At 39.8% G+C, this 25,062-nt stretch overlaps 2 protein-coding genes across 5 annotated transcripts in view; one reads left to right on the forward strand and one right to left on the reverse strand.

Moving 5' to 3' along the window:
• Positions 1 to 1,362: 1,362 nt before the first annotated feature.
• LOC121931202 (apolipoprotein L3-like) overlaps positions 1,363 to 25,062 on the forward strand; it is a 29,990-nt gene continuing 6,290 nt past the window's right edge. Inside the window, exons 1-3 of one of the 4 annotated variants that reach the window (XM_042468660.1) lie at positions 1,363 to 1,516; positions 13,840 to 14,035; positions 24,741 to 24,819. In XM_042468660.1, the coding sequence (XP_042324594.1) occupies positions 24,789 to 24,819 (31 nt within the window). In that variant the 5' untranslated portion in view covers positions 1,363 to 1,516; positions 13,840 to 14,035; positions 24,741 to 24,788. Of the gene's footprint in view, positions 1,517 to 13,839; positions 14,036 to 23,493; positions 23,853 to 24,317; positions 24,378 to 24,740; positions 24,820 to 25,062 lie in introns of those variants that run through there. The other 3 variants (XM_042468659.1, XM_042468661.1, XM_042468662.1) reach the window with 3 other exon arrangements.
• On the reverse strand, positions 6,607 to 16,069 carry MB (myoglobin). The gene is made up of 3 exons (XM_042468663.1): positions 15,845 to 16,069; positions 12,267 to 12,489; positions 6,607 to 8,339 (listed from the first exon to the last, which is right to left on the reverse strand). The coding sequence occupies exons 1-3, from the start codon at positions 15,937 to 15,939 to the stop codon at positions 8,193 to 8,195; spliced, it is 465 nt and encodes a 154-aa protein (XP_042324597.1). The 5' UTR covers positions 15,940 to 16,069; the 3' UTR covers positions 6,607 to 8,192.

Below are 25,062 nucleotides of genomic sequence, written 5' to 3' on the forward strand. Positions count from 1 at the left end.
TGTTAAGAAAAATGTTTGCTAATAATCCAGGATGATTAGTTGCAGCTTTTCCTGTGAGAGACAATAGTTGGGAGATGGTCAGATAGTTGGATATCTCTTAGATATGTTTAAATAAGATAGCCATCAGAACTTGGGAGTTATTTTCCTCCTTCAGCTAATGAGAGAAGATGATTTGTGAGGAAATTATTATTTGCTAATTGATAGTAGTGGAGAGAGACAGAAAAAGCTGAAGGAATCTTGAATCTTGGGGTGAAGGCACTTTCTTTGGCATTTTGAGGTATGGTAGCAAACCGTCTGCTTCAGAGGGCTACACACTGTTAGCCTCCACTTGTGCTCCAATTCTGTATTCTGCAATATTACAAGAATGCTGTAGGTCTTTTGGGCACTCTTACCCAAAGTACTGTGTCTGGGATTCCTTACTACTTAAAGTGGACACACACAAAAATTGCATTTGGATTGATATTTATAGGTAATGAGCACCAATGTCCAGGAAGATGGCTCAACAATTTGTGCCATTTTAAAATGTTCTTTCCACGGATCACTTAGGAAGAAAGAAGTTTCAAGGTGGCAGGAGTGAAGCTCAAATGTTGCAACCAATTGCTCTCAGGAACAAAGACAGCATTAAGTAGACCAGCAGAAAGACAATGAAGTCTGCTATCAAGTAAGTGATGGAAGGTGGAGAAATTCAGAGCTTGGAACAAGTACTTTTTTGGACTATAACTCCTAGACTCCTGTGCTTGTACACATGCTAGCAAGGGGTGTATGAAACCTATAGTCCAAAAAAGTAGCTTTTCCAAACATTTATTTTTGGAATCAACATCTTATTTCATCCATATTTCTATTTAGCTCATCTTCATTTACTTCTCATGAAATAAACTTTGCTTCCCCTTGTTTGAACTAGTAAATGACAGGCGGCTGAGTGAGTTTCCTTCAACTCTGGTGGGAGGGAGTAATGTGAGAAGTGGCCTTTCAGTCTTGCTCAAGCATCATGAAGGTGGTTTCTATTTCCGCTTGACATTTTGAGAGTTGAGATTCACTTAAAACTTTGCAAATGTATGTATGTCTCTAATTCCTAAATGTGAAACCAAGTTCTCCTGCTCTTGGCCAGGGTATGCTGGGTTGCTTATCTGACTTAGTGGCCTTTGTACTCCAATTGTTTGTGTGTCTGTCGTATCAAAAAGCCAATTGAGGAAAAGAAGAGAACGTTATCATTTCCACTGCTATCTCTGTGACCTTGCTGTAATCTCAGATCTGGCTCTATGCCCCTCCATGACTCTGTGTTAGAACTATTGCAGTGTGTTGAAGCGATCTCCAAGTGGAATGAAGCCATGATCTGAGATCATTTGCAGCTTCACAGAACCAGCTTAGGGGAAAAGATCTTGATGAAGAGGCTGTCAGAGATTTTTTCCCCCAACAGCCAAAATTATTACTCCATCCTACGAGTGTAACATACATGTTCAGCAGAGCTTTGAATATCTTAAAGGCACCAATAGCAGAGCATTCCACAACCATACGGGTAAGTTTGCTATGCCTGTCCTATTTCTCCTTAATGTCATATTCCAGATGAAGATGTGTGACATGCCCTCTCAAAATGCTGCAGGGGCAAAGTAACTGTAATCTCTTCAGGACCAAACATAAATATATATTCCTGCCAATTTGCAGGAAGGAACTGGGATCAGGACTGTACCACATGGGCTGTGGTATTTAAGTTGTCCTCCCACTCTATGATCCCAATAAAAATATCCTCCCTCGCCCAGTTGCTTCTGTTCATGTATAAAATGACTCGAGTGTTCAGCCTAACCAAAGGGTCTGGATTCAGACCCTGTTATTGGGACTATTTTTCTAACAATACTTTCTCAGTTGTTTTCATCTCAAGAGTCATTTCTGATCAATCTTTCAGGTTCTGAAATGGGAGTCACCCACTTTAAACTGAATTTTCCTATCAGGAGAAGCATTTGAAGTAAGCCAAGGGCAAAGTGAGAAAGTGGGAGGAGAGAGAAACTGGGACATTTTAAAATTAGATGAAAAATTGGGATGACAGAGGATTAATTGGGACTGTTCTTGAAGAACTGGGACATTTGGAGGGTATGAAGTAGCAACTGGACTCATCTGAGAAAGAAGAAATAAGGGTATGCTCACAGACAGAGCTAGAGTTCACATCCATTATCTTAGGGCTGCCATGTGTCCTGGAAAACCTAGAAAATCCTTGGCTATGGCTTCTCTCTCATGTGTGTGTGCCTTCAAGTCACATGTCAACTTGGGACAACCTCCCCTTTTCCCCCAACAGGCCTAGGAGGCAAGACAGGAAAGGTGGCTAGCAGAGATGGTCTTGTGTTGTGGGGTGATTGTGTCAGCAGCTTCAGCCTAGGAGTAGGCAGCACTGTTGAGCATCAGTTCCAAACAGCCTCCAGAGAGTAAACATAATGTTAGAAAAAGTGCAATGATTAATGTGTTGAATTTGCACAATCCGAATACAAATTAATCATATGCCTAATTATAATAATTTGCATAAGATGCAAATAAGATGCCTGAATTTTAGGGACTGGGATATGAGAACCCTACATTATCTTTGTAATGTGAATTGCCTCCCTCTACTTCCTATTGATAAGAAGAAGAAGCACCTGCTTGGGTTTAATAACCGTTAGGAGGAGAGGTTTGGATATGGAGCACAAGGCCAAGAGAATAACCCCTTGCTCTCTATCCCAAAAGGCACATGTGCACAAACATGACACTAAGTAGTGTAGCAGCTTGCTGTATTCCTTTTCATTTACACATGTGCCAGATTTACACGTAAACTGAGTTAGCTATAGTTTATGGCCTTAGATTAAGAGAGGTCTCTAAATACAAAATAAAAACAAGTTTGTAAAATAAACCAGTAATAGAATGGAGCTTCATAAACTTGAAATTATTTAAGTTTTCAGTATTTCTTCATTTGGTCTTGATGCATACATTTCTTTCCATAACGTTAGGAATGCTAAATGGGAACAGCTGGGGAAAATGGAGGAGGTAAGGTTGTCAGCTGCCAGGAGGCAAAGATGGTTTTGGAATGTGTCTTGTCCTATTGTGGATAAACTGCAATTGTGTTCTATCTTTTGAGACCTAGACACTGGTGAGCATCCGAATAGTAACTGTGACCCTAATACATGGAGTATTTACACTGGAGATTAATGCATCCCTGAGTCTATTTGGGTAAGGAATGGGGGGAAAGAGCTGAATAAGTATCAGCTGACCTTCACATTGTGCATTCCTGTCTGCCATAATGTTCAGTTCTCTTAATATAGTTGTGCATACATGGTGGTTGTCTTGTTCAGACTGACAAGAACAACTGCTGTAGATGTGGAATTTAGGTTGCCTACAAGCTGAGTCCTGCATCCACAAGCAGCAGCTGTTCTCTCCTGCTGGGAAAAGCATGATGCTGGGCAGATAGTAAGTGGTATGTCTTTACTGAAAGCACCCTTCCTCTGACAACTGCTGTGAAACTCAGGAAAAACAAGCAATACAGCATGGAGGCCAAATAAATAAATAAGCAAAAAAAAACAAACATAAACCTTTAAACAATGACTCAGAAGACAGCAATAGAAAATAGTCAAGGCGACAACTACATGTTGTTGCTCTCCAGCTGTTGACTGGTAACCAGCATCAACTCTAGATGGTATTGCCAATGCTGAGGCATGACGGGATTTGCAGTTCAGTGACCTCTGAATGAGCACAAGTTGCTCACTTGTACTGCTCCAACTTAATTCAGTAGTCCAAGCAGCTCATTTATACATTAGTATTCTGTTGAACAGAATTGTCTTCAGCAGTTTGGTCCTATTTTCTTTAAGCTGTTGACTGAAAGCTTGTAGAGCTACTCCATGTGTTTTGCTGTCACTAAAATATTGTCATGATGACCATGAGGGATATTGTGATGCCATACAATGGTCAAACTCTGCATTGCTTTGTTGTCACCTCGGAATCCTCTAAGATGGATGTTACATGTGCAGCTATGGCTTCTCTCTCAAGTGTGTGTGTGCGCACGCCTTCAAGTCACATGTCAACTTGGGACAACCCCATGAATTTCATAGGGTTTTCTTAGGGAAGGAATAGTCGGAGATGATTTTGCCAATTCCTTCCTCTGAAAAATAGCCTACAGTACCTGATATACATTGGCCCATCCAAGTACTTATCAAGGCTGACCTTGCTTAGCTTCTAAAATCAGAGAGGAGCTGTTGCCTTTAGCATGACTGGTCTCACCCATTTCTTTTTTGACAGGTGAACTGCATTCATTTAAAACAGGCCACACTCCAAACAGAGCTGGACTTATAATGAAACAAAAGGTAGCTATTGCTTTGGCCAATAGATTCTGAAAAGAGTGCCATCTTCCTTCCCATGGTGCCTATTAAAGAAAAAGTGGATGGAAAGGGCTCCTATGCTATTTTAATTTTTCCCCCTTCAAATGTAAAATGCAGTAATATTGAACTAACTCTGGTGGATGCTTGGCAGGAAGAACATTTACAATTCGGCTGGCCTCAGTGGCCTGGAACATCATTCTTAATTTTCCTTGATTCCCATCAGATTCATTTCTAAATAAGAAGCAATAGACATTGAGGAAACAGGTTTATTAAAGTCATAACCAACATAGCTCACCACTGAATGCAATATATAAAGATTTTTTTATATATATATTCATGCATGAAGCAACTCTTAGAGATTAAGAAAAAGGACACTTCTAAACTGAGTTCATTAGCAGGGTCAGCAGGGAAGACCTTGGAGATTAACAGTGCAGTCGTATACATGTCTGTTCAGGACATGAGTTCATCTGGAGGGAAATGGTGATAGAACTGCAGCCTAATGTAATTTATTTGGGAGAAAGGCCACTGAACTCAATGGGGCTTCTGCCTGAATATTTCTAAGACTGCTATATATGAGTTCCTCTTTAGCTTCAGAATGGATGTACTATTGTTGTCAAAAATGTGGCAACAAGTTGAGGCTTCACATTTTGATTAGTTGTTCAACTTTGTTAATTGATTGCAAATCTTCTGAGCAGTTAAAGATGCAATTAATTAGCCCAGTTCTTTAAAATATTTTAAGTGCTATTTTTATCACAGCTGACTGCCAAATAACAAGATTATCTGTCCTTAACTTCAAAAGCATGGTATCTTGTCTCTTACACAGTGAAAATACTAGTTCTAAGAGGGCATCCTGCTATGGCATACGCAGCCCACAAAACCTCCCAACCAGAATGGCCAAGTATACAAAGAATACTTGGAATCCTTGGAATTGCTGTCTCATTTGGTTTATGCAGTTTAATCTATTAACCAGCCAAGGTATCTTTAAGTCATGTGACACCTTTAGTTATTGATCCTAAATAAAGCTTGATTTCAAATAAGCTGAATCAGAGAGGATCACTTTCCCAGTCCTCAAATATTTAACCACTATTCTGGGTTGTGGTACAGAGTAGGCAGGGAACAGAACTATTGCTTCAGTACCCATGGTCTGGCCACCTTTGCTAAGCACTATGACATCATATGATGTGATGACATCAGATCACATATGACTGCTAAGGCTAGTGAGAATTTTGACAGCATCTGCTGAATCAGGCTCTTCCAGGTACATATTATGTGGATCATTTCACATCCTTCTTTGAATACAAGAAACATACAAGTCTGTTGACTTTAATATCCACAATTGTCCATATCAGATCATTGAAAAAGAATCTGTTTTTTCCAAATATAAGTACTTCTAAAGGGACCTGCAGATGGACACCCAAATATTGAGTCACCCAATTATTTCTCCAGCCACTTTGCCATTTCTTGACCAATTAGTTTATACTTGTTACTGGTCATTTTAGCAATGTAATTAATTCTAATTAGGAATTCTACTCCATAGGCATTGCCAAATATGGATCTAATAATGCCATCCATAGCTTCAGCAGCTCTCTCACATCCTTTACCTAAGTGTGCTGTCAGGGGAAAAAAGGAATCTTGCTTACTTGAGGAAGTGAGGGAAAGTTAACACAATGATTGACAACTACCATATAGAGGTAGGAGAAAAACTTATGTGTCTTGTTATTACAGTAGCTAGGAGTACAGCATATGTAAAGTGGAACCAAGCATTTCTACCCTTCACTATCTTACAATGCTCTCTTCTAGTGTTTTATCCCAGCTATTGCTAATCTCCATGTAATCTTTCAATATATTATGACACCAAGCTGTTAGCTGTGGTATTTAGGATAATGCTGTACATTATGTTCAATGAGTAAATGCAGCCATCTCTATTATAGTTAACCTTTATTCTCCTAAACCAAAAGTTATGATTTATGCTGAACCTCAGAGGATGAAGAACCAAGTTATATGTCACGATCATGGAGTACAATCTTCTGGATGTATTTACATATAAATCTGGATCCAGCCACTTTCTCCAGTCCTGGTACCCTCCAGATGTTTTGGACTCCCAACTCCCATTAGCTCTAAGCAACCTAGTGATGTGAAGTCAAAGGCTTTCATGGCTGGAATCCATAGTTTTATGTGGGGTTTTCAGACTATGTGGATGTGTTCTGGAAGAGTTTATTCCTGATGTTTTGCCAGCATCTGTAGCTGGCATGTTCAGAAGATGCTAGCCACAGATGCTGGAAAAACACCAGGAATAAACTCTTCCAGAACACATCCACATAGCCTGAAAACCCCACAAAAAAACCAGCTGATGTTTGGGGATGATGGGAATGGGATTCCAAAATATTTTTAAAGTGCCAGGATGTGGAAAGCTGGATGGGGATACAGGCAGGGTTTTTGACTCACATGCCTCTTTATTGACCACCTCCTACATTTCTCCCAGACAGAGCCCTGTGTGCAGTGGACCCTCCATATTCACTGGATTTGAGGGTGAAAGACCCTCATGAAAGTAGGGAAAATGCAAATAAACTTTTTTTACCTGAGAGAACACCTCTCTAGGACTCTGTACATCAGCACTTCTCAACCTGTGGGTCGCGACCCCTTTAGGGGTCAAACGACCCCCTCACAGGGGTCACCTAAAACCATCAGAAAACACATATTTTAATTACAGTTATGAAGTAGCAACAAAAATAATTTTATGGTTGGGGGTCACCACAATATGAGGAACAGTATTAAAGGGTTGTGGCATTAGGACACTTGACAACCACTGTTTAGATCCTTCAGTGCAACTCTATCTGGCAGAAATTGACCATAAAATTACGCTGAAGGACCTACAAATACCTACAGAATCTCTAGGTCCTCCAGTGTAACTCTATGGTTACCTTTTGGCAGAGTTGCACTGGAGCACCTAGAGATTTCTAGAGAGAATTTATTAATCAAGTCTGCAAAAGTCAAAGCCCCAAATGTGGATGGCCAACTGTACTATGGAGCCTGGATGGTGGAGAAGAACTTTAAAGAGCTAACCATTGACATAAGATTGACAGGCAAAACAGTGTTCAGCGCCTCCCACTAGCATGCTCCTAACACCATTAAAATGGTACTTTTACCCTAAAGCTTTGTATATGAATGGAAGATTATTTAAAGGGACAGTCCTATGCTGTTTCTTTAGATAGTGGCTCCCATGTGAATGGGCTGGTGACTCTGGATTTTATTCTCTATTCAACAACAGTTACTTTCATAGTAAATTGTCATGACCTTATTGAAAAGTATAGGTGCAACAATGTAATTATAACCAATTATAAGATCTTGAACAGTATAAACACAATGTATACCTGTAAGGGATCTGTAAGGGATAAACATTGTGTTCATACTGTTAAATATCTTATAATTGGTTATAATACATTGTTGCATGCTAAATCTTTCAATAAGGTCATGACAATTTGCTATGAAAGTAACTGTTGCTCCAATAGAAGACTACCTGATTGCTAACTAACTGTGTTACAGTTACCAAATTCAGGATATTCCTATATTTGTTGGTGTTTGTGTTTTATTTTCATCTTTAAAGAAGCCATTTAAGAGGGTAAAACTAGTTTGGGGCTAAGATAGCTCCTTTAAAATTTAGACCAAAACCCAGAGTGGATTCATCACCCAACAAACATAGATGCAGCAGCCACCATGCCTACCACTATCATGTGTCACTTGAGCTCCATTCAGTGCAAATGTTTCAAACCAGTGCTACATTTTTTCTGTGATGAAATGAAAATATTCTCCTACAACATGCTTCCATTATCCCCTTCTAAGGAGAAGGTGGCTTCTGACTCACTAGCCCTGGAACCCAAACTCCTTGTATTTGCTGGCCATGTCATTCCGGAACAGTTCCAGTGCCTTCCTCATTGCTGCTTGGGACTCAGCCCCAAAATCTGCAGAATGTTTCTCAGCAAGGACACCAACAATTACTTCAGAAATGAACTGTATGATAGGAATTGGGGTTGGGGGTTGAGGAGACAGAGAAAGAGGAAGAAAACATATATAAAGACAGAAATGTTGAACAAGAATACATGTCAACTGTCAAAGCAAGGAAGGTGATTTTAGTAATCCAAAGAGATTATCAAGCAAAAGGCGGGGAGGGGGGGGAGGTTAGGAGTAAAAGTCATACTCCCAGTAAAGTCACACAATTGTGCTGAAGATTTTCAGACACATCACACTTATCCAGGACTTAACCCATGAAGATCTAGGAGTGCTCCAGCAACAAAACCATTCAGGGAGAAGTCCCAGGAATGGTTTGTTGCTGGAGCATTCCTGGATCTTCATGGGTTAAGTCCTAGATAAGTGCAACATCATCTGAAAAAGTCCCTATATTGGGAGAAAGGCGGATATAAAATAATAATAATATCTTCAGCGTGATCACACAACTTTGCCAGGAGTATGCCTTTTTCTTCCCTGACTTCCCCCCATCTGATAATCTCCCAAGTGTCAGCCTGCCATGGCTGCTGAGCTAAGAGACTGTCCCTTCTGGGCAGGCAGGGATGGCCCAAAGCATTGTGGTCTGAGGCAAAGAACCAGATGGCTCCCTTTCTTATTCCATGTGCAAAAGCCAAGTGGACTGGAAGTTGATATTTTATTTTATTTTAACATGAGAGAAAGGAAAGGTCCTTCTGTGGGCTGCAAATCAGCTCAGGAGACGCAGACTTAGGCCTTATGGTTGCCAGCTCCACCCTCCACTGTTTCGCAGCTATTCTTCCTAGCAATGCCCTAATATCATATTTGCTATATTTTCCCAGATTATATAATTACAACACTGCTTTGGTCAGTTTCAATTCACACACAAGCACATACAGAGAGAGACATATGCATACATATACACACAGCTTTAAAGCAAAGGATTTTGTGACTTTCTGGTTAAAGTCAAGAATGTTTAGAACCAGTTTATTTCAGGGAGAGAGAAGTAAGCATTTGCAGAAAGGAAAAAGAAATCAAAAGAATCATTGAGATTCTGCCTTCTCTTTTATGCAACAGAGAACTTCTTCATTTAGAAATGAAAAAAAAAAAAAATTAAGGATGACATTCCAGAGGCTACCTAATTCTACTTCTCTATTAGCAGTGTATCTTGGAGTTCCTTAGAAAACTACTTTCTAAAGTAATTTGTTCCTGTAACTTGTGATTATGCCTTATGTTGGAAAATCATTACAGTGCTTTAAAAAAAGAACTCACTGCTTTGCTTTGCTAGGTTGCATCTGCACTGCAGAAATCTTGTAGTTTGATACTGCTTTAACTGCCATGACTCCATTCTGTGACATCCTGGGATTTGTTGTTTGTTGTGGCACTAGAGCTCCCTGACAAAGAAGGCTAAATATCTCTCACAAAACTACAAACCCAGAATTCCATAGCATTGACCCATGGCAGTTAAAGCAGTGTCAAACTGCATGATTTCACATGCAGCCTTACTCTAAACTTTAAAAAGTCTATCCAAGCTGTTGTACCTCATATTCAAAATAGGTCCATCACCATGGACAGTTCTTTTAAAGTATGAACTAAAATCCTATGTAGATTCACTGTTCCACTGATGTAGGAGCTGCCAGCCACCACTGATTTTCAACGCCATTACTGAAGCAGGGTAGGGGAACATTAGTCCAATTAAAATAATCTGGGGCCCAAAATAAAATCATGGCACCATCATCTCCTCCCCACCCTAACCACAGTAACTTGTTGCAGGTGTCTGTGTTATTTGAAACTCATTACTTCCAAGATCTTCAGTAGATTCAGGACAGACACAAGAAAGTATGTCTTCACACAACACATATGGATTCATTTGGGGAATACAGTGCCCAAAGCTGTAATGATGGCTAGTGGCTTGGATGGCCTTCAGGACTGGCCCTCCCATTAGGCAGAATGAGGGGATCACCTCAGTTGGCAGATGCTGAATGGAGGATCTCAACAATATTTCTCCTAAGTCCCCTGGCCTTCCCTTTCTCTTAAAGGATGAAGTTGGATGTGCCACACAGCCAATCCTACACCCCCTAGTCTGCTGCCATCTGCTGTAGTGGAAGATTTAGCTGCCAACCCAGCAGCTTCTATGCATGAAATGAAGGAGTGTGCTCTTTGAGCCATTGCCTCATAGACCAAAATATCTTGCTCTGGCTCTGATAGTTTAAAAGTTTGGCTTGATAAATTTGCAGAGGATGTATCTAGCAGCCATTATGAACTGGGATATCTAAACAGAATGTCAAACTTTAGAGTTTGTATGCCTCAGAATACCAGCAACTGCTGGCAGTCAACTGCAGAGTAGAACTAAATTGCCTTTGGACCCAAAGCTTGGGAAAGTTCCTGCTGTTTTGAACTTCAACCCCTGAATCTCTAGCTCTTTATACAGTGACCATAGGAACTGGTCAAACTTGGCAGGAGTTGTTGGTTGTCCAGAGATAACAGTGGCTATTCCCCTGGGCACAGAGGCATATCCCTACTGTTATCACTGCTAACTGCTCAGAGATAGTGGAGACACCCCTCTTTCCCTTTTCATCAATTTGGAGAGGGGCTTTGGGGGAAGGAAACCTGGGATATAGTCACAGTGCATATTTAAAGCAGTTTGACACTACTTTACCTGCCATGGCTCTATGCTACAGAATCCTAGGATTTCTAGTCTGTTGAGGTATTCAGCCTGGTCTGTCAGAGAACACTGATGTCTCACTAAATTTCAGATCCCAGGATCCTGTAGCATAGAGTCATGACAGTTAATGTGGTGTCAAACTGCTTTAATTTTGCAGTGTGGCATCACACTAGGACTCTCCACATGCCAGAGCCTTCTCCCCCCCCCACCAAAAAGTACCTCTTTATCTAAATAATGAAATACAAACGTTTACATTTCTGCCCTATAGTGGCATCACTGGGTGTGTGTGTGTGTGTGTGGACCACACCAGATAACACCCTAAGCAGGGGGGGCGAGACCACTGCTTCCCAAACACCTGCCTTTTGGCAGAACAAGGCTTTAGCACAAGAGATTGTATGAGTGGGGTGAAAAAGGAAAGGCTTCCAGTTTTCTTAAAATTTAAAATTTAATTTAAAAAATTAATTTTTTTTTATTCTTTTAACATTTTCTTTAAAAACATCACATTTTACCAAATTTTCACTTTAACCACATTTAGGCTGTATGTATGATATTACAATTTAAAGCTATAATTTTAATTTTGCTAGTTGTTCATGTCACAGTTGTTAACATTACAGTCAGTCATATGGGATTTACAATCTATGAGTAACTTTACAGTAGTACAAAAACATTCCTAAGGATTCTGTATTCTGGTATAGGAGGAGGTCGAGGGGGGGGGTGACAGCATGAGTTACCGCACTGGGTGACGCAAACCCTAGTGATGTCACTGTTATCCTATATGCATTTTAAACATGGAGCAATACACACACACACTGCAAAAAGAAAAAGAAAAGAATTTATAGTAAAAAAAAAAAGAGCGGTGGAAATTACTATTTTAGCCTATACTTCCCAAAATATGCCAGTCATCATGTCTCCTGGCTATCAGGACAAAGCAATTCTAGGAGCTGTATTCCAAAAAGTAATTTTCCCAAGTTGCAACACAAAATATTCATCATTTACTTGTGGCCTGGCCACTCATGAGCAACTAGGGTCCAAAACATGACACAAATAATCCAGTTTGAGACCGCTTTAACTGTCCTGGCTCAGTGCTAGCGAATCATGGGAAATGTAGTTTATTGTGGTATCACCTCTCTCACACAGAGAAGGAGAAATGTCTCACAAAACTAAAGTTCCCAGAATTCCCTAGAATTGAGCCATGGCAGTTAAAGTGGTCTCAAACTGGATTATTTCTGCAGTGTGTTTTGGACCTGAGTGTTATCTTTTCACATAACACTGCCATGCCTGCATGCACTCACCTCAAGGTACTTGACTGGAATTTTATGCTTAGTGGCATGGCTCTGGGCCAGAGGTGCCATTTCTGCTTCATGGTGCCCTTTCTGCTTCAGGATTTTGCCCAGGGCAGTAAGAACAGTCGTTCCATGCTTTTTGAGATCTTCTGAGCTCTTCATGTCATCCAGTGACTTCAAGTTTTTGAATTTGTCGAACTTCTCTTGGGTCTCAGGATGTTGCTGAAACAATCTGCCAGTTGAATGCAAGAGCCCAGTTAGGAAATAAGTGTGTGTCGGTTGAATAAACTGCCTGCCCTTTAAAGATGCTACCAATGTCATTTATATTTATAAGATAGGGCCTGAACAGGCAGGCCAAAATAAAGCTGCTTTGGGCCACTTTGGAAGTATGCTGTTTAAATGATGCATGAGTCCTAAGAGGCTGGAAGCTGTGCCAAAGCCACACTCCAGTCCTAAGCACTTGGGGTCACTTTAGAGGTATGCTGTTTCAATAATGCATGCATCTTAAGAGGCCGAAAGCTGCGCCAAAGCCACGCTCCAGCCCTAAGGACTGGAGCACAGCTTTAGTACAGCTCCTGGCCTCTTAAGATGTGCGTGTCATCTAAACAGCATACCTCCAAAGTGACCCGAAGCAGCTTTATTTTGGCCTGTCTGTTCGGGTCCATAGTTATGTGGAAACTATGCAGAGTTTGGCAATGTTACTTTTTTAGGACACAACTCCTACAGTTCCTGCCAGTATGCTGACTGAGGGTTGGGTGAATTGCAATGCAAGAAGCAACTTTTTCAAGTTTTGATATTATGATAGAATGAACAACTCAGGTCCTCTAGGGAACATTTACCTCATCCGGCCAGGACTTGACTGGCACTTGCCACTCAGAGGGCATTTTCATCAGCTGCCCCTAGATTGTGGAATGACCTGCTGGGAGAGCTTCGACAGCTAAATACACTGTTTGAATTTAAAACAGTATTTCTTTTCGCAGGCCTACCCTCTCAATTTTAAACTATGTATTTTAAATTGGTATATTTTTTATTTTTTGTTGGATGATTATAATGCGTCCTAGGTTTATGTGTTTTAACATGTTAAAATGGTTTTATGTGTTTTCATCTGTGATGTATCCTGCCTCAAGCCTTGGGCAAAGGTAGGTAAGAAATAAAATTTATTGTTCTTGTTGTTGTTGTTAATCTTTCACTGGAACAACAGAAAATGCAGAGGCCCATCTTCAGAAATTCATTGGAAACCTGCTCAGTTCATTATGGCAATTTACCAGTACCTCAATGTTGTTAGGAAAGAAATGCCTAATTTCTAGTAAAAAAAATGCATTTAAGGTTTTTTAAAACTGATATGAGAGCAGCAGCACTTCTCTGAAATGCAATTTCAGTAGTATTATGGACTGAGATGATCAGAGTAAGACTGATTTTGGAGAAAATATTGATAAAAGCTATAGAGCCCAATCCAACAAAGATTACGGCATACTTTCACTTCTAGAAGCCAAATGAACTCAGCACCTTTGGCAGTTAAATTTAAGGCTGGGTAAAGGGAAGATTTGTTACACATACTACCTTCCTCTATCTGTTATTTCAGGGAATAATATCTGAATCAGATTCAGATATTGTGGACCTCTTATGAATCAGCTGCTGATGAAGAGCAGGAAGCAGAGGTTATGAACAAATGGACACAAGGGAAGAAAGATAGCAGTGTGTTCTGTCAAGAATCTCTATTGTAATTGATGTTATGTCATTCCTCCATTATCTGGGAAGAAAAATGAAGTCATCTGCAGGTGAGCAGGAAGAATAAAGCACCATATATATATTATATATATTACAGTTATATTAAATCTTACTATAACATATCAAATATTATACTTAAATGTAAACATATTTAAGTATTATGTGTGTGTATAAATAAATAAATAAAGTAGAGGCATATTTCAGTTAACAAAGCCTCTGACAAAGAAACTCCTTATTACAGTCTTTTTATGTCCAATCAGGCCCCACTCCCTTGAAGGTCTTCAAGTCTTTTTCTGACTAGCTGGTTTTCTTTTAGCAGCATCAGCATTAGGAGGAGGAGGATGAAGAGCTGGAGGAACAGAGACTTTTGATATTAGTTTGTAGCTGCATGTCTGCACTAAACAATGCCATAAAGCTTGAGCTGGGAGAAAATGTGATTCTAATCTAGCAATTCTACTGTTGATATCAGTAAGAAAAGAGATCTTGTAGCACCTTTGAGACTAACTGAAAGGAAGAAGCTGGTAGTCACCTGAAACTGGTAGCATGAGCTTCCATAACTTGAGTCTACTTCGTCAGATTCATGAGGAAGTAGGCTCAGATCTGTGGAAGCTACCAGCTTCTTCCTTTCAGTTAGTCTCAAAGGTATTATAAGATCCCTTTGCATACAGATTCTGATACTATGTCTTTGAATTCTACTGTAGCCATGTGCATCTGAGGAAGAAGACTAAGGCCTGAAATGCATGGCAATACATGTCACACAATTAAGCCTCCAACTGATGTCTCCCAAACATGGTTAAGGCATTCCTTTTCATTGATGGGGAACCCATCAATGAACTCGCAACTGTGTAGTCTCCAAGTACAAAACATTGCTGCCGGAGCAGTTTCGATATTGGCAGTCAGTGGTTTCAGTGTCCCCGTCTCTCCCATTGGCCTCCTTCCCCTTACTATTCCCAAGCAGCCTAATTGGCTTTATTTATTTTTTCCATTTCTTTTCCAGAATATCAGTTATTGCTTCCTTATTACTGGTGATCCTGGTCAGTAGAATTAAGATCTCTTCTGGAAGCCTAAATTTGGTCACTTTAGATAAAGAAAGATAAAAAAATACACTAGTGTATTTATTAATATGATGTATACATTGCCTTTCCTCCAATGTAAGCTCAAGATGGGTTGTATGTCTGTCTTGCTACTAACTTTATCCCAATAATAATACTGTGAAATATTAGGCTGGGAGATGTTGACCAAGTCCCATCTAAGGTCACCCAATGTGTTCCATAGCTCAGTAAAGACCTAGTGCAACACTTTTATTACTATATTGCATTGGCTCATGACACTGGTATTCCTAACATCCCTAAACATATTTGCTAACAATAACAAAGCCACATCTTGAGGAAAAGCATACAGATGTCTTTGTTGGATCCATATCTATGCCCACTTTGATATGCTTTAGTCCAATTACCTCTGATCATTGAGTTTCTGGAGATAATGCAGATCATATTACTTTGTACTATCTTCTTATATAGAGGCAGGATTGCTATAACTCTAATCCTCTCTTTTATTCATTTTTAATTATTCATTGAGTAGTGGCAATTACAAGAGCAATCAGTCAAAATGCCTTGTTACAGAGGATTTAAAATACTCTCTTACTTCAGTAACTTATCCAACAAAGAGGCTCTGACAAATGGAGGCAAATTAAGAATGAACATTCTCAGGTTTACATGCCATGTTGTCTTATTTCCTGCACTGATCAGGCCATATACTTTTCAACTCTTAGCAATGTGCCTAGCAGATTCTTTAAACACGACTATGCCAAGCTCTCAGGAATGCTGCCTCTCAGATTTCTGTCAACAGCTTCTGCTTACCTGATGATCACCTCTTGCCCATGAGCAGAGAGCTCTGGTTCCACTTTCGCCCAGATGTCTATGACCTTCTGCCATTCCTCATCATTGAGCCCCATAATGTCAGTGCTCAAAAAACAAAGGAAAGTGAGCCTTTTTGCTGAAGAGATACAAACAGCTTCTGTGTCTGTCCTTGACTGAAGCGCAAGCGGGGAGACCTGTGGGTTTAATAAGCTGACTTACAGAATGACACCTGTCACTTCACAACTCAAGTCTAGGTCACCCTGGTCAAATACACAGACTCTTTTGCACACACTCTTCTCTGCTATTTTGGGTCAGGTGCTATTGTGGCATGCCCAAATGAAATAATTGCTGCATCTGATATTGGCCTGGCATAGAGCTCATGCCCAATAGAAAAGGGCACTGACCAGATTTGGTGCCAGGAATTTGTTAATCAACTTCCATCCCAAAAGCAAAGAAGAAAACATCACAAGGTTAAGTTGTAGATTGGAGGGGCCAAACAACAAATTGCATGGGAGATCACCAAGTGGATCTGCATTGTTTAGGTGGTGCTTGTTTAAACTCTCCTACTTCATTTACTGTTTTCAAAATCTAAATCACATTACAAGGTGCTGTTAACCCTATTGGGAGGGGATACTGCTACATTACCTCCTCACAGAAGGCGATAACAGCTCTTCCAGACCAGATGCCCTTTCACAATACATAGTTATAGTACTATGATTCCATTTTACCAGCTATGGTCCCTTCTACAGAATTCTGGGTTTGCAATTTAGGGAGGGGCATTTGGAACTCTCTGCCAAAGAAAACTGTAGTACCTCACCAATCTGCAAACCCCTGGGTTCCATAGAATTCAGCCATGGTAGCTAAAGTGGAGTCATAACACAATACTATTGTGTGGTGTGAAAGGGCTTCAGGAAAACACCAGAGGGAAACAGAGCTCTGATCAAATCTGGAGACTTGTATTTTACCATTTGGGGTTAAAAATAAAAATCTTAATCTCTGTCATAATAGTGTGATTTGGCCCATAGGACTAACCTCAAGAGTGTCAGGTTTAACCAAGTTCATCATCAGACACCTCTTTCACCTTCTATGTACTTCCAGGGCCAACTCAAGACTTTGTTTTTCTTTCTGAGGCAGAGCAGCAAATGGTGCCTACTCTAGTCAAGGTGCATAGTGCCTAAAGCTAACCACATTATTTTGGCACATAAAGCAGAAATTCCACAAGTGTTTCAACCCCTCCCCTTCCCCCGCTTAAAAATCTGCAATAGTATAAGAAAATGTAGCAACCATTGCTCACTAGTACACCATGCTAGACGCATGTGACAAAGTGGTTTTGGTTGTTGTCCAAATTGCAGTACCCAGTTTCAAGTGTAATATCTAAACAGGGGGCTCTCTAAAAGTCAAGAAGGACCAATCATAACTCATTGGGATGTTGTGCTGGACATCTATAAACCTAACAGGAAGCAAGAAATTCAGGAAGAAAGCCAATAAAACTAGAGAAGACTAATGCTACCTCTACGTTTCCTAAAGGGAAATGAGAGAAGTGTATTTGAGATACTGCTTGAGGTAAAAGGGGGAGCAGGACAGATGACCCTGCAAATGGCTTTGAGCAGCACCAGGTACTCTTTAAACACCCATAAATAACTAATAGTTTGCTGCACTTTTACGGCATCACATATTTGTTGTTTGAAGAAGGTATCTCATTCTATCTAATGGCAAGACTACAGCTCCCAGAATCCACAGGTCAGCATGGAAGATTCTTGGAACTGTGGAACAAAAGGTGACCTTCCTATGTTTGGAGTATGGGGTTTATCCAAAATGTAGTAGGGAATGGCATAGAAACTCTTCCCCTGTTCCCACCTATCCCTTCATAGAATCTTAGAGTTGGAAGAGACAACAAGGACCATCCAGTTCAATCCACTGCCACACAGGAATACACAATCATACATAAGATAGAAATGACTTCACAGCATTCTGTGAATGTCAGGCCTTTGGGGTATTTATTTCATGCATCCATTGGATGGGTTTGCTCTGTTACCTTATTTAGATAATATAAAATACAATGAAATACATTTGCATTGTTCCAAATACAGGCTCCTTAGTGAGGAGGCAAGGCTGTAAATCAATACTAGTTGTAAAGTAGTTACTTAGTGACATATTGAAAACAAAAACAAAAAGGCAAGGTGAAGAATCAATACTAGTTGTAAAACAGTCAGTATGTTTATTGAATAGCCCGAGGGCCATTTCAAAATACTCAAAACATAGTAATACAAGCAATGGCCCAGTATATAATGGCCCCGAAGGATGCCCTGGTCACGTGCAAGGGGTGCCCCACCCACACACCCCTCGCCCCTCGCATGTGATGAGGTCTTTCTCGCTGTGCAGTGATGAATAGGTGGCGCGCACAGCGATGACATCACTGTTGCGCAGCATCCAAATGGAGCCGCACAGCAGTGATGTGCTTGCGCCGCCACAAGCTATTTGTGGCAGCACAAAAAGGTGATGCTTTTAGCGGTCTTTTTATTTTTGCGTAACAGCGCTAAGCAATATGGTTGCTGTGGTGCTGCTATACGGCAAAGAGAGGTGGCTCCTGGCCACCTCTTCCTGGCGCTCTGTACCACGCCAATGACACACACACATATATATAAAATGTTAATATAATACACTAAGTACAATACACCACAATACAATATAGATACATATGAATAGCCTAAACATGCACAGCTTATATACAGACTATACAAATCTAAATAAAAAAATACAATATGTACTGAAAGATATATAAATAAACAGTTAAGTATAAAAATGTTAAAACAATCAAACAGCAATGCGTAAGATAATTACCATGGGAAGTAAAATAGAATTAAAATGGGAGGTAGAAATAACATTAAACATCCGTCATCATGTGTCGAATCTCTTCATTACTCTTACAGTTCTAGATCTTGACAGTGATGCTTTATGAAGGAACCGAGCTGTGGCAATAGATATTTTTGAATCTTGTCCTCTCATAAAGTATGATATTCTGATGTGAGCATCCCAGAATATTGTTCGTTTAATATAGGGATCAACAGATTGATCCCTTTCCTGTTGGTACAGATTACATCTAAACAAAATGTGTGCTAGATCCTCAATTTTGTGGTCACCACAAATACAAATTCATTCATTATAAGGGATACCCTGGAATCTCCCATGTCTTACCATGGTATCAAGTTGGTCAAACCTAGCTTGGGTGAATGCCTCTCTGAGATGTTTTGGGATCTGTATTTTTAGATAAGTTGGCATTTGAAAGGACGATTTGTATCGGCTCAACCATTTTAAATTGCCCACCCTGCTGAGGGTGGCTATATCTTCTTGGGCTACGATGTCCAAGATTCTCTGTCTTGTACCCTTTCTTGCTTGATCTTTTGCTGTGCAGGCTATGGGGAGACCACAGCTCTTTATAATGTTTATCAGTTGTATAGACCATGAAGATTGCAGATGAGAGTGCAGCTGTTCTAATAGGCATAGTCTAGGGAGCGTATCAGGCTCGATTTCATTAATTTTACACCAATAATTAAACACTCTGATTTTAGTTGTAAAATGGTTGTGTTTTCTTTGAATTTTTGCTTCAGATCTGCCCTGATCCAAATCTACTTTCATTACCTTTCAAAATGAAGAAGCACACTCTACATATATGCCAAAAAACATTCCTGAAACTGAATGCCCAAACTCTGTTTCCTTTTTGCTGGTTAGCATAGGCCAGCCTTGTCTTTTTGTGCATGATCTACTGTCATCTGCTGGCTCTAAATGTGAAGAGCAGCAAGCAAAGCGTCCTCTGTATGCATTACTACAAAGACACTCCAGAATAATTTATGACACAATTAGAGGTTTTTTTAAAAAAAGATGACATGCAGCTTCTGGTTTGTCATTGGATGAAAGGAGATTGCACTCAGAGAAGGCAATGGAGAAGCAAACAATACCTCTACACCAACTTTCTCCAACTTCTTACCCTCCAGTTGTGTTGAGATAGCTGGCTAGGGATTAAGGGAGTTGTAGTCCAATACATCTAAAAGGAACCAGTCTGATGAAGGTAGTTGTGCACCAAGCTCTCTCAGCTCAGAAGATCAAAAGTGTCAGGTAAATACTGTGATTTGTAGAAGTGAAGAAAGGTAGCAGGTGAAGAAAGTGAAGAAAGGTAGCAGGTGGACTAATTAGCATCTGATTAACAGGATGTGAATTGCTATTAGCTGTAACATCAGTTATCTCCTGGCAAATATGTACACGTCAAATGAGATGAGATTGAATAGAGATTGTACTCAGATCACTTTACAACGGAAACTGCTTAAAAGCAAATGGCTTCCAAATACTGGAAACAAGATGGTGATGCACTATTTTTACTAGCCATTGTTGTTGTGGTGTGGTGGTTGTGTGCCTTGAGGTCATTTCCGACATGTGGCAACCCTAAGGCAAACCTATCACAGGGTTTTCTTGGCAATATTTGTTGAGAGAGGATTTGGCTTTTGCATTCCTCTGATGCTGAGAAAGTGTGACTTGCCTAAGGACACCCAGTGGGTTTCCATGGCTGAGTAGGGATTTGAACTCTGGTCTCCCAGTCCAAGTCCAGTGTTCAGATCATTACACCACACTGGCTCTTTTTGCCCAGTATGCATTGCTTTAAACCTCATACAATAAATGAGTCATCAGGTAGGATTTCAGAGTAAACATATGGAAAAGGCACACTGGCATTCATTTTCATTTTCCTATGACAGACTAACATGCTCCAGACATTTTGGATTGCAAATTGACTATATTGGCTGGTCCTAATGAGAGCTTTAGTCCAAATTACAGCAGTTGAGAAATAGAGACCTTACTGTGATGTTGTTGTTTTTATTTCCAGGAAGGCTATTTAAAAGTATATTGAAGAAGGAAAGAAACAGAAAATAATAAGAGGGAGGGGTAATAAAAGTGGGAAGGGAAAAATGCCTAAAATATGGACAAGAGCTGGGCATAAATATTAATATAATCTGATGGAAATTCCAGAAATGCATTTTCTTGAAATTAGCATTTAAGATATACATTCATAAATAGCTAAAACAGTAAGTTCTTTTGAGTAATGGATAGTGAATGTTTATCTTTGCAACATTGATCCTCCATTATATTCTGCTTCACAGGAAAGTCATTTAAAAATATGTACATCTGGAAATACCAAAGATTTTTCAAATACACAGTGAATACATTATAATACATCTAGGTGGAAAAGATTAAACATAGAAAACATCCCCATCAAGTGCCACAGGCAAACATTATCAGCATGACATTGACAACATTTAGCTGAAGTAATTTTTTTAAAAATATATATATTAAAAGTCATAATAGTGCCCAATAAACCTAAAACATCAACTTTTTCTGGACTAAAGCAAAACATTTAAGATATCCTCAAGTGCAGAGATATATAAAATACCAAAATCAGAATCATCCATTAATTCTGTGTAAGGTTATGAAAGCTGGACAGTGAAGAAAGCTGACAGGAAGAACATCAGCTCATTTGAAATGTGATACTGAAGGAAGTATTTCTACAGATACCATGGACTACTAAAAAGACAAACAAATAGGTCCTACTAAAGCATGTCAAGCCTGAACATACCCTAGAATCCAGAATAACTAAACTAAGGCTATCATACTTTGGACATTTCATGAAATGACATGAATCAATTTAAAAAGTAATGCTTGGTAAAGTGGAAAGAAGTAAGAAAAGAGGAAGACCACATTACATTTGGATTGATTCAATTAAGGAAATCATGGCCCTGAGTTTGTAAGACCTGAGCAGGGCAACTGATGGCTGGCTCTTGGAGGTCGTTCATTTACATCCATACATTGAAGGTGATTTGACAGCAAATACCAACAAAAACAAGTTAATTTAGAAAGAGTTCTAAGATCTCGTGTGGCATAGTGGTTTGAGTGTTGGACTATGACTCTGGAGACCAGGGTCCAATTCTCAGCTTGACTGAAACCCACCGGGTGACTTTTGATAAGTCACATGCTCTCAGTCTCAGGAGAAGACAATGGCAACCTCCTCTGAACAAATCTTACTAAGAAAACACCATGATAGTTTCGATTTAGAGTCATTATAAGTGAGAAAAACCTGAAGGCACAGAACAACAACAACGAATATGGATTAGATTATAGCTGACAAGATATTGTAAACCAAACAATTCTAGCTGCAGAAATCATGGGGGCACAATCTTTTCTTCCTTAAATGAATAGAACTTAAGTCATTCCATCCTAAGCAAGGTTTTGAGTAAGATTATTCCAAAATGCCTAAGGTGGAGTATCTGAATTAGGCTCTGTTTGCTAATTTTTTGTACAAATCAGAGGAAATGCCTTATGATACAACACGAGACTAGAAAATTAAATACAGCTTCTGAAAATAACAACAGCATCATTTTTCTGTAGCACCACAGGTCTCTGACAGAAAAGGCTGAATATCTCAGAAAAGGCAGTTAAAACAGTGGCAAACTGTATTATTTCTGCAATTCAGATGCAGCCTGAGTTGACACTCTGTCCCTAACAACAAACTAGCTCTGTTTATACTTAGTTCCATTAATTAACTGATCTCAGAAAGGTGTGTTAAGGAGCACCTTGTAATTATAATTCACCAGTTATACCCCTTACCAGAGAATAAAGATTTGGCCACAGTGATTCATGCATTAAGCAACTCTTGTTTAAACTATTGTGACACGGCAATGGGAATTGCCCTTGCTGATAGTGAAAATACATCAGCTAGTCTTAAACCACATTAAACCAATTTTAGATCAATTTCATTGGATTTCAGCCTGTTTCTGGAAACAGATCAAGGTACTGATTTTGACCTATAGAGCCCAAAACAGTTTGGTGCTATGCTACCTGCAGGAGCCTCCTTCCAAAGAAGCTTGGCCATCATTTATGGCCATCAACAGTTATCCTTTTATATGTTTTACTGCTAAAAGAGGAGAGGTTAGATTAGCAAGTACTCAAAGTAGTGACCTTTTGGTAGCAGCACTTCAACCATGCAACACCCTTCTAGGCTCCTTCCTTATTTTACTCTAGTTGGAAAGTAATATTTTGTTCCACTAAGCCTTGAGCAAGTCACACTCACTCAGCCCTAGAGGAAGGCAAAGGCAAAAAACCCTCTAAACAAATTTGCCAAGAAACCTCATGGTGGGCTCACCATAAGTCAGAAATGACATGAAGGCACACAACAGCACAAAGGTTTTTAAATGTTGTAAACATTTTAATTTTGGTTATGATCTTTTTAATTGTGTCTGGAGAGGAGTTGCTCCTATGTTTCATAGGTTTATATAATGTTATCCCAAACATCTAGTGAATAGCCGCCTGGAGTCCCTATACTGGGAAGAAGGCAGGATATACATAAATAAAATAAATAATAATGATAATGATAATGATAATGAATAGCAGAAGCAACATATAAATTTCAAAAGGAAATAAAATATACATAGACCATAATGACCTCCCAGTTTGTGCTTTTTTCAGAACAGCAAGCTGGGTGTTGGCAGTCAAAGGGCAATTTGCAAAGTTTCTTTGTCTTCCTCTTGTCTCCTCCCATATCTGATAATAACCCTCTAACATGATAGCACTGGGCTGTTTGCTGTTTGCACAAACTCGAAGTTTCAATTTTCTTATCCACTTATTAACCCGGAACTTGCCTCTGCTGCTCCTCAACTCCTCCCAGAGAGCTCAACACTTCAGTTCAGCAGAGAACACTGAGACAATTCAGAATGTTAGACCCAAAAGGTGCAATGGGGAATGGTGGCTTCATTGTCAGTAGCTCAGCGATTCTGTTCCTGGTCTTAGTATGAACTTTAAAGGAAATATCCAAAATGCTGATCCTGTTTGAGGAGCATAGATAGCTTCTTTGACATTCAGACATGAAAATCTTCGGTCGCTGCTAAAAAGGAAATTAGTGATCTGCTAATAAACAAATGTGTGGATTGTCTTGATTCTGTGCAACTGCAGGAATTTGCTGCAGGAAAAGGTAATAAAAAGAATGAGGTCTTTGAGCTTCTTCAGTGGGTGTATATTAGAACAGCTACAAAAATCACAAGTTATTTGGCTTACTCAGAAGTAAATCTCAATTTGTTCAAACTGGGGCACTTAAAAAAAGGGGGGGATGGCAGCCTGAGGGCCATGACAGAGTTGTTTATGAATGGTTTAGAAGGAATACTCACACTATATATTATTTTCACTGTACTGTATTGGATAACATTTCATTTTATTTTATTGCATAGCCATCCAATAAAGTTGATTTGAAAGAAAAGAGGAAAAGAGACAGAGGGGTTTTTTTGCACAGCAATTTGTGAACATAGAGTAGTTTTTTCTAAAGAAGCCTAGAAATGTTAGTTGCTTTACCAGAGGGGGGGGGGACCAGAGGGGGACCCACCATTTCCTAAATCATGTAGGGTTGCAAAGAATTGACAGAGAGCATCTTCCCTTCTCCATCAGCCTGGATGCAGTTTGGGATTGCCTACAGGAACCACTTCCTTTTCTTCTGTGTCTTTAGGTACTTTCTAATTTATGGCAGGTTCAAGGTGAATCTATCATGGGTTTTTCTTGGCAAGATTTGTTCCTCTGAGGCTAGGAATTTGTGGCTTACCCTAGGTAATTAATGAATTTCATGATCAAGCAGGGATTTGAATCCTGGCCTCCTGAAGTCCTAGTCCAGCAGTAAAACTACTACCCCATGCTGGCTGTCAGATGCCAGGCTAGTGCTTAAATCATCAGTGCCAAATATTCAGCTACTAGTCCAGTTGACTTTTGTTCATGGAATGGGAGGGAGGATTGTGTTCTTTGCCTCAGGCAGAAAAATATACTATGCCATTCCTGCCTCTCCTCTTCATATTCTGCATTCTTGTTCCCTTTACAGGCTTGAAATAAACTTAGACTGAGAAGAGACAAAAAGATATTGGTTAGAATGTCTTCGGAAGAATACCGAGATCATGAAGGTGGGTCTCTCTCAGGGAAGGGTCATAGCTTAGCTGTGAGTTACCTGCTTTATATACCAAAGAGCGCAAGAGAAAGCTGAATATGTACAGCTAATGCTGTCTGTTTCTGTTAGTGTTGTGACTGGAAAGTCACATCTGGTCCAGTTTGGAGTCAATCTGAACCAATCTGAATCAACCTAGTTTTGATTCAGTTCTACAGCCCTGATTAGCAGCCTACATGCATTGAAGGAATTTTGGATGTCA

Source organism: Sceloporus undulatus, chromosome 5 (assembly GCF_019175285.1).
Source record: "Sceloporus undulatus isolate JIND9_A2432 ecotype Alabama chromosome 5, SceUnd_v1.1, whole genome shotgun sequence".
In the NCBI taxonomy this organism is placed as follows: Eukaryota; Metazoa; Chordata; class Lepidosauria; order Squamata; family Phrynosomatidae; genus Sceloporus; species Sceloporus undulatus.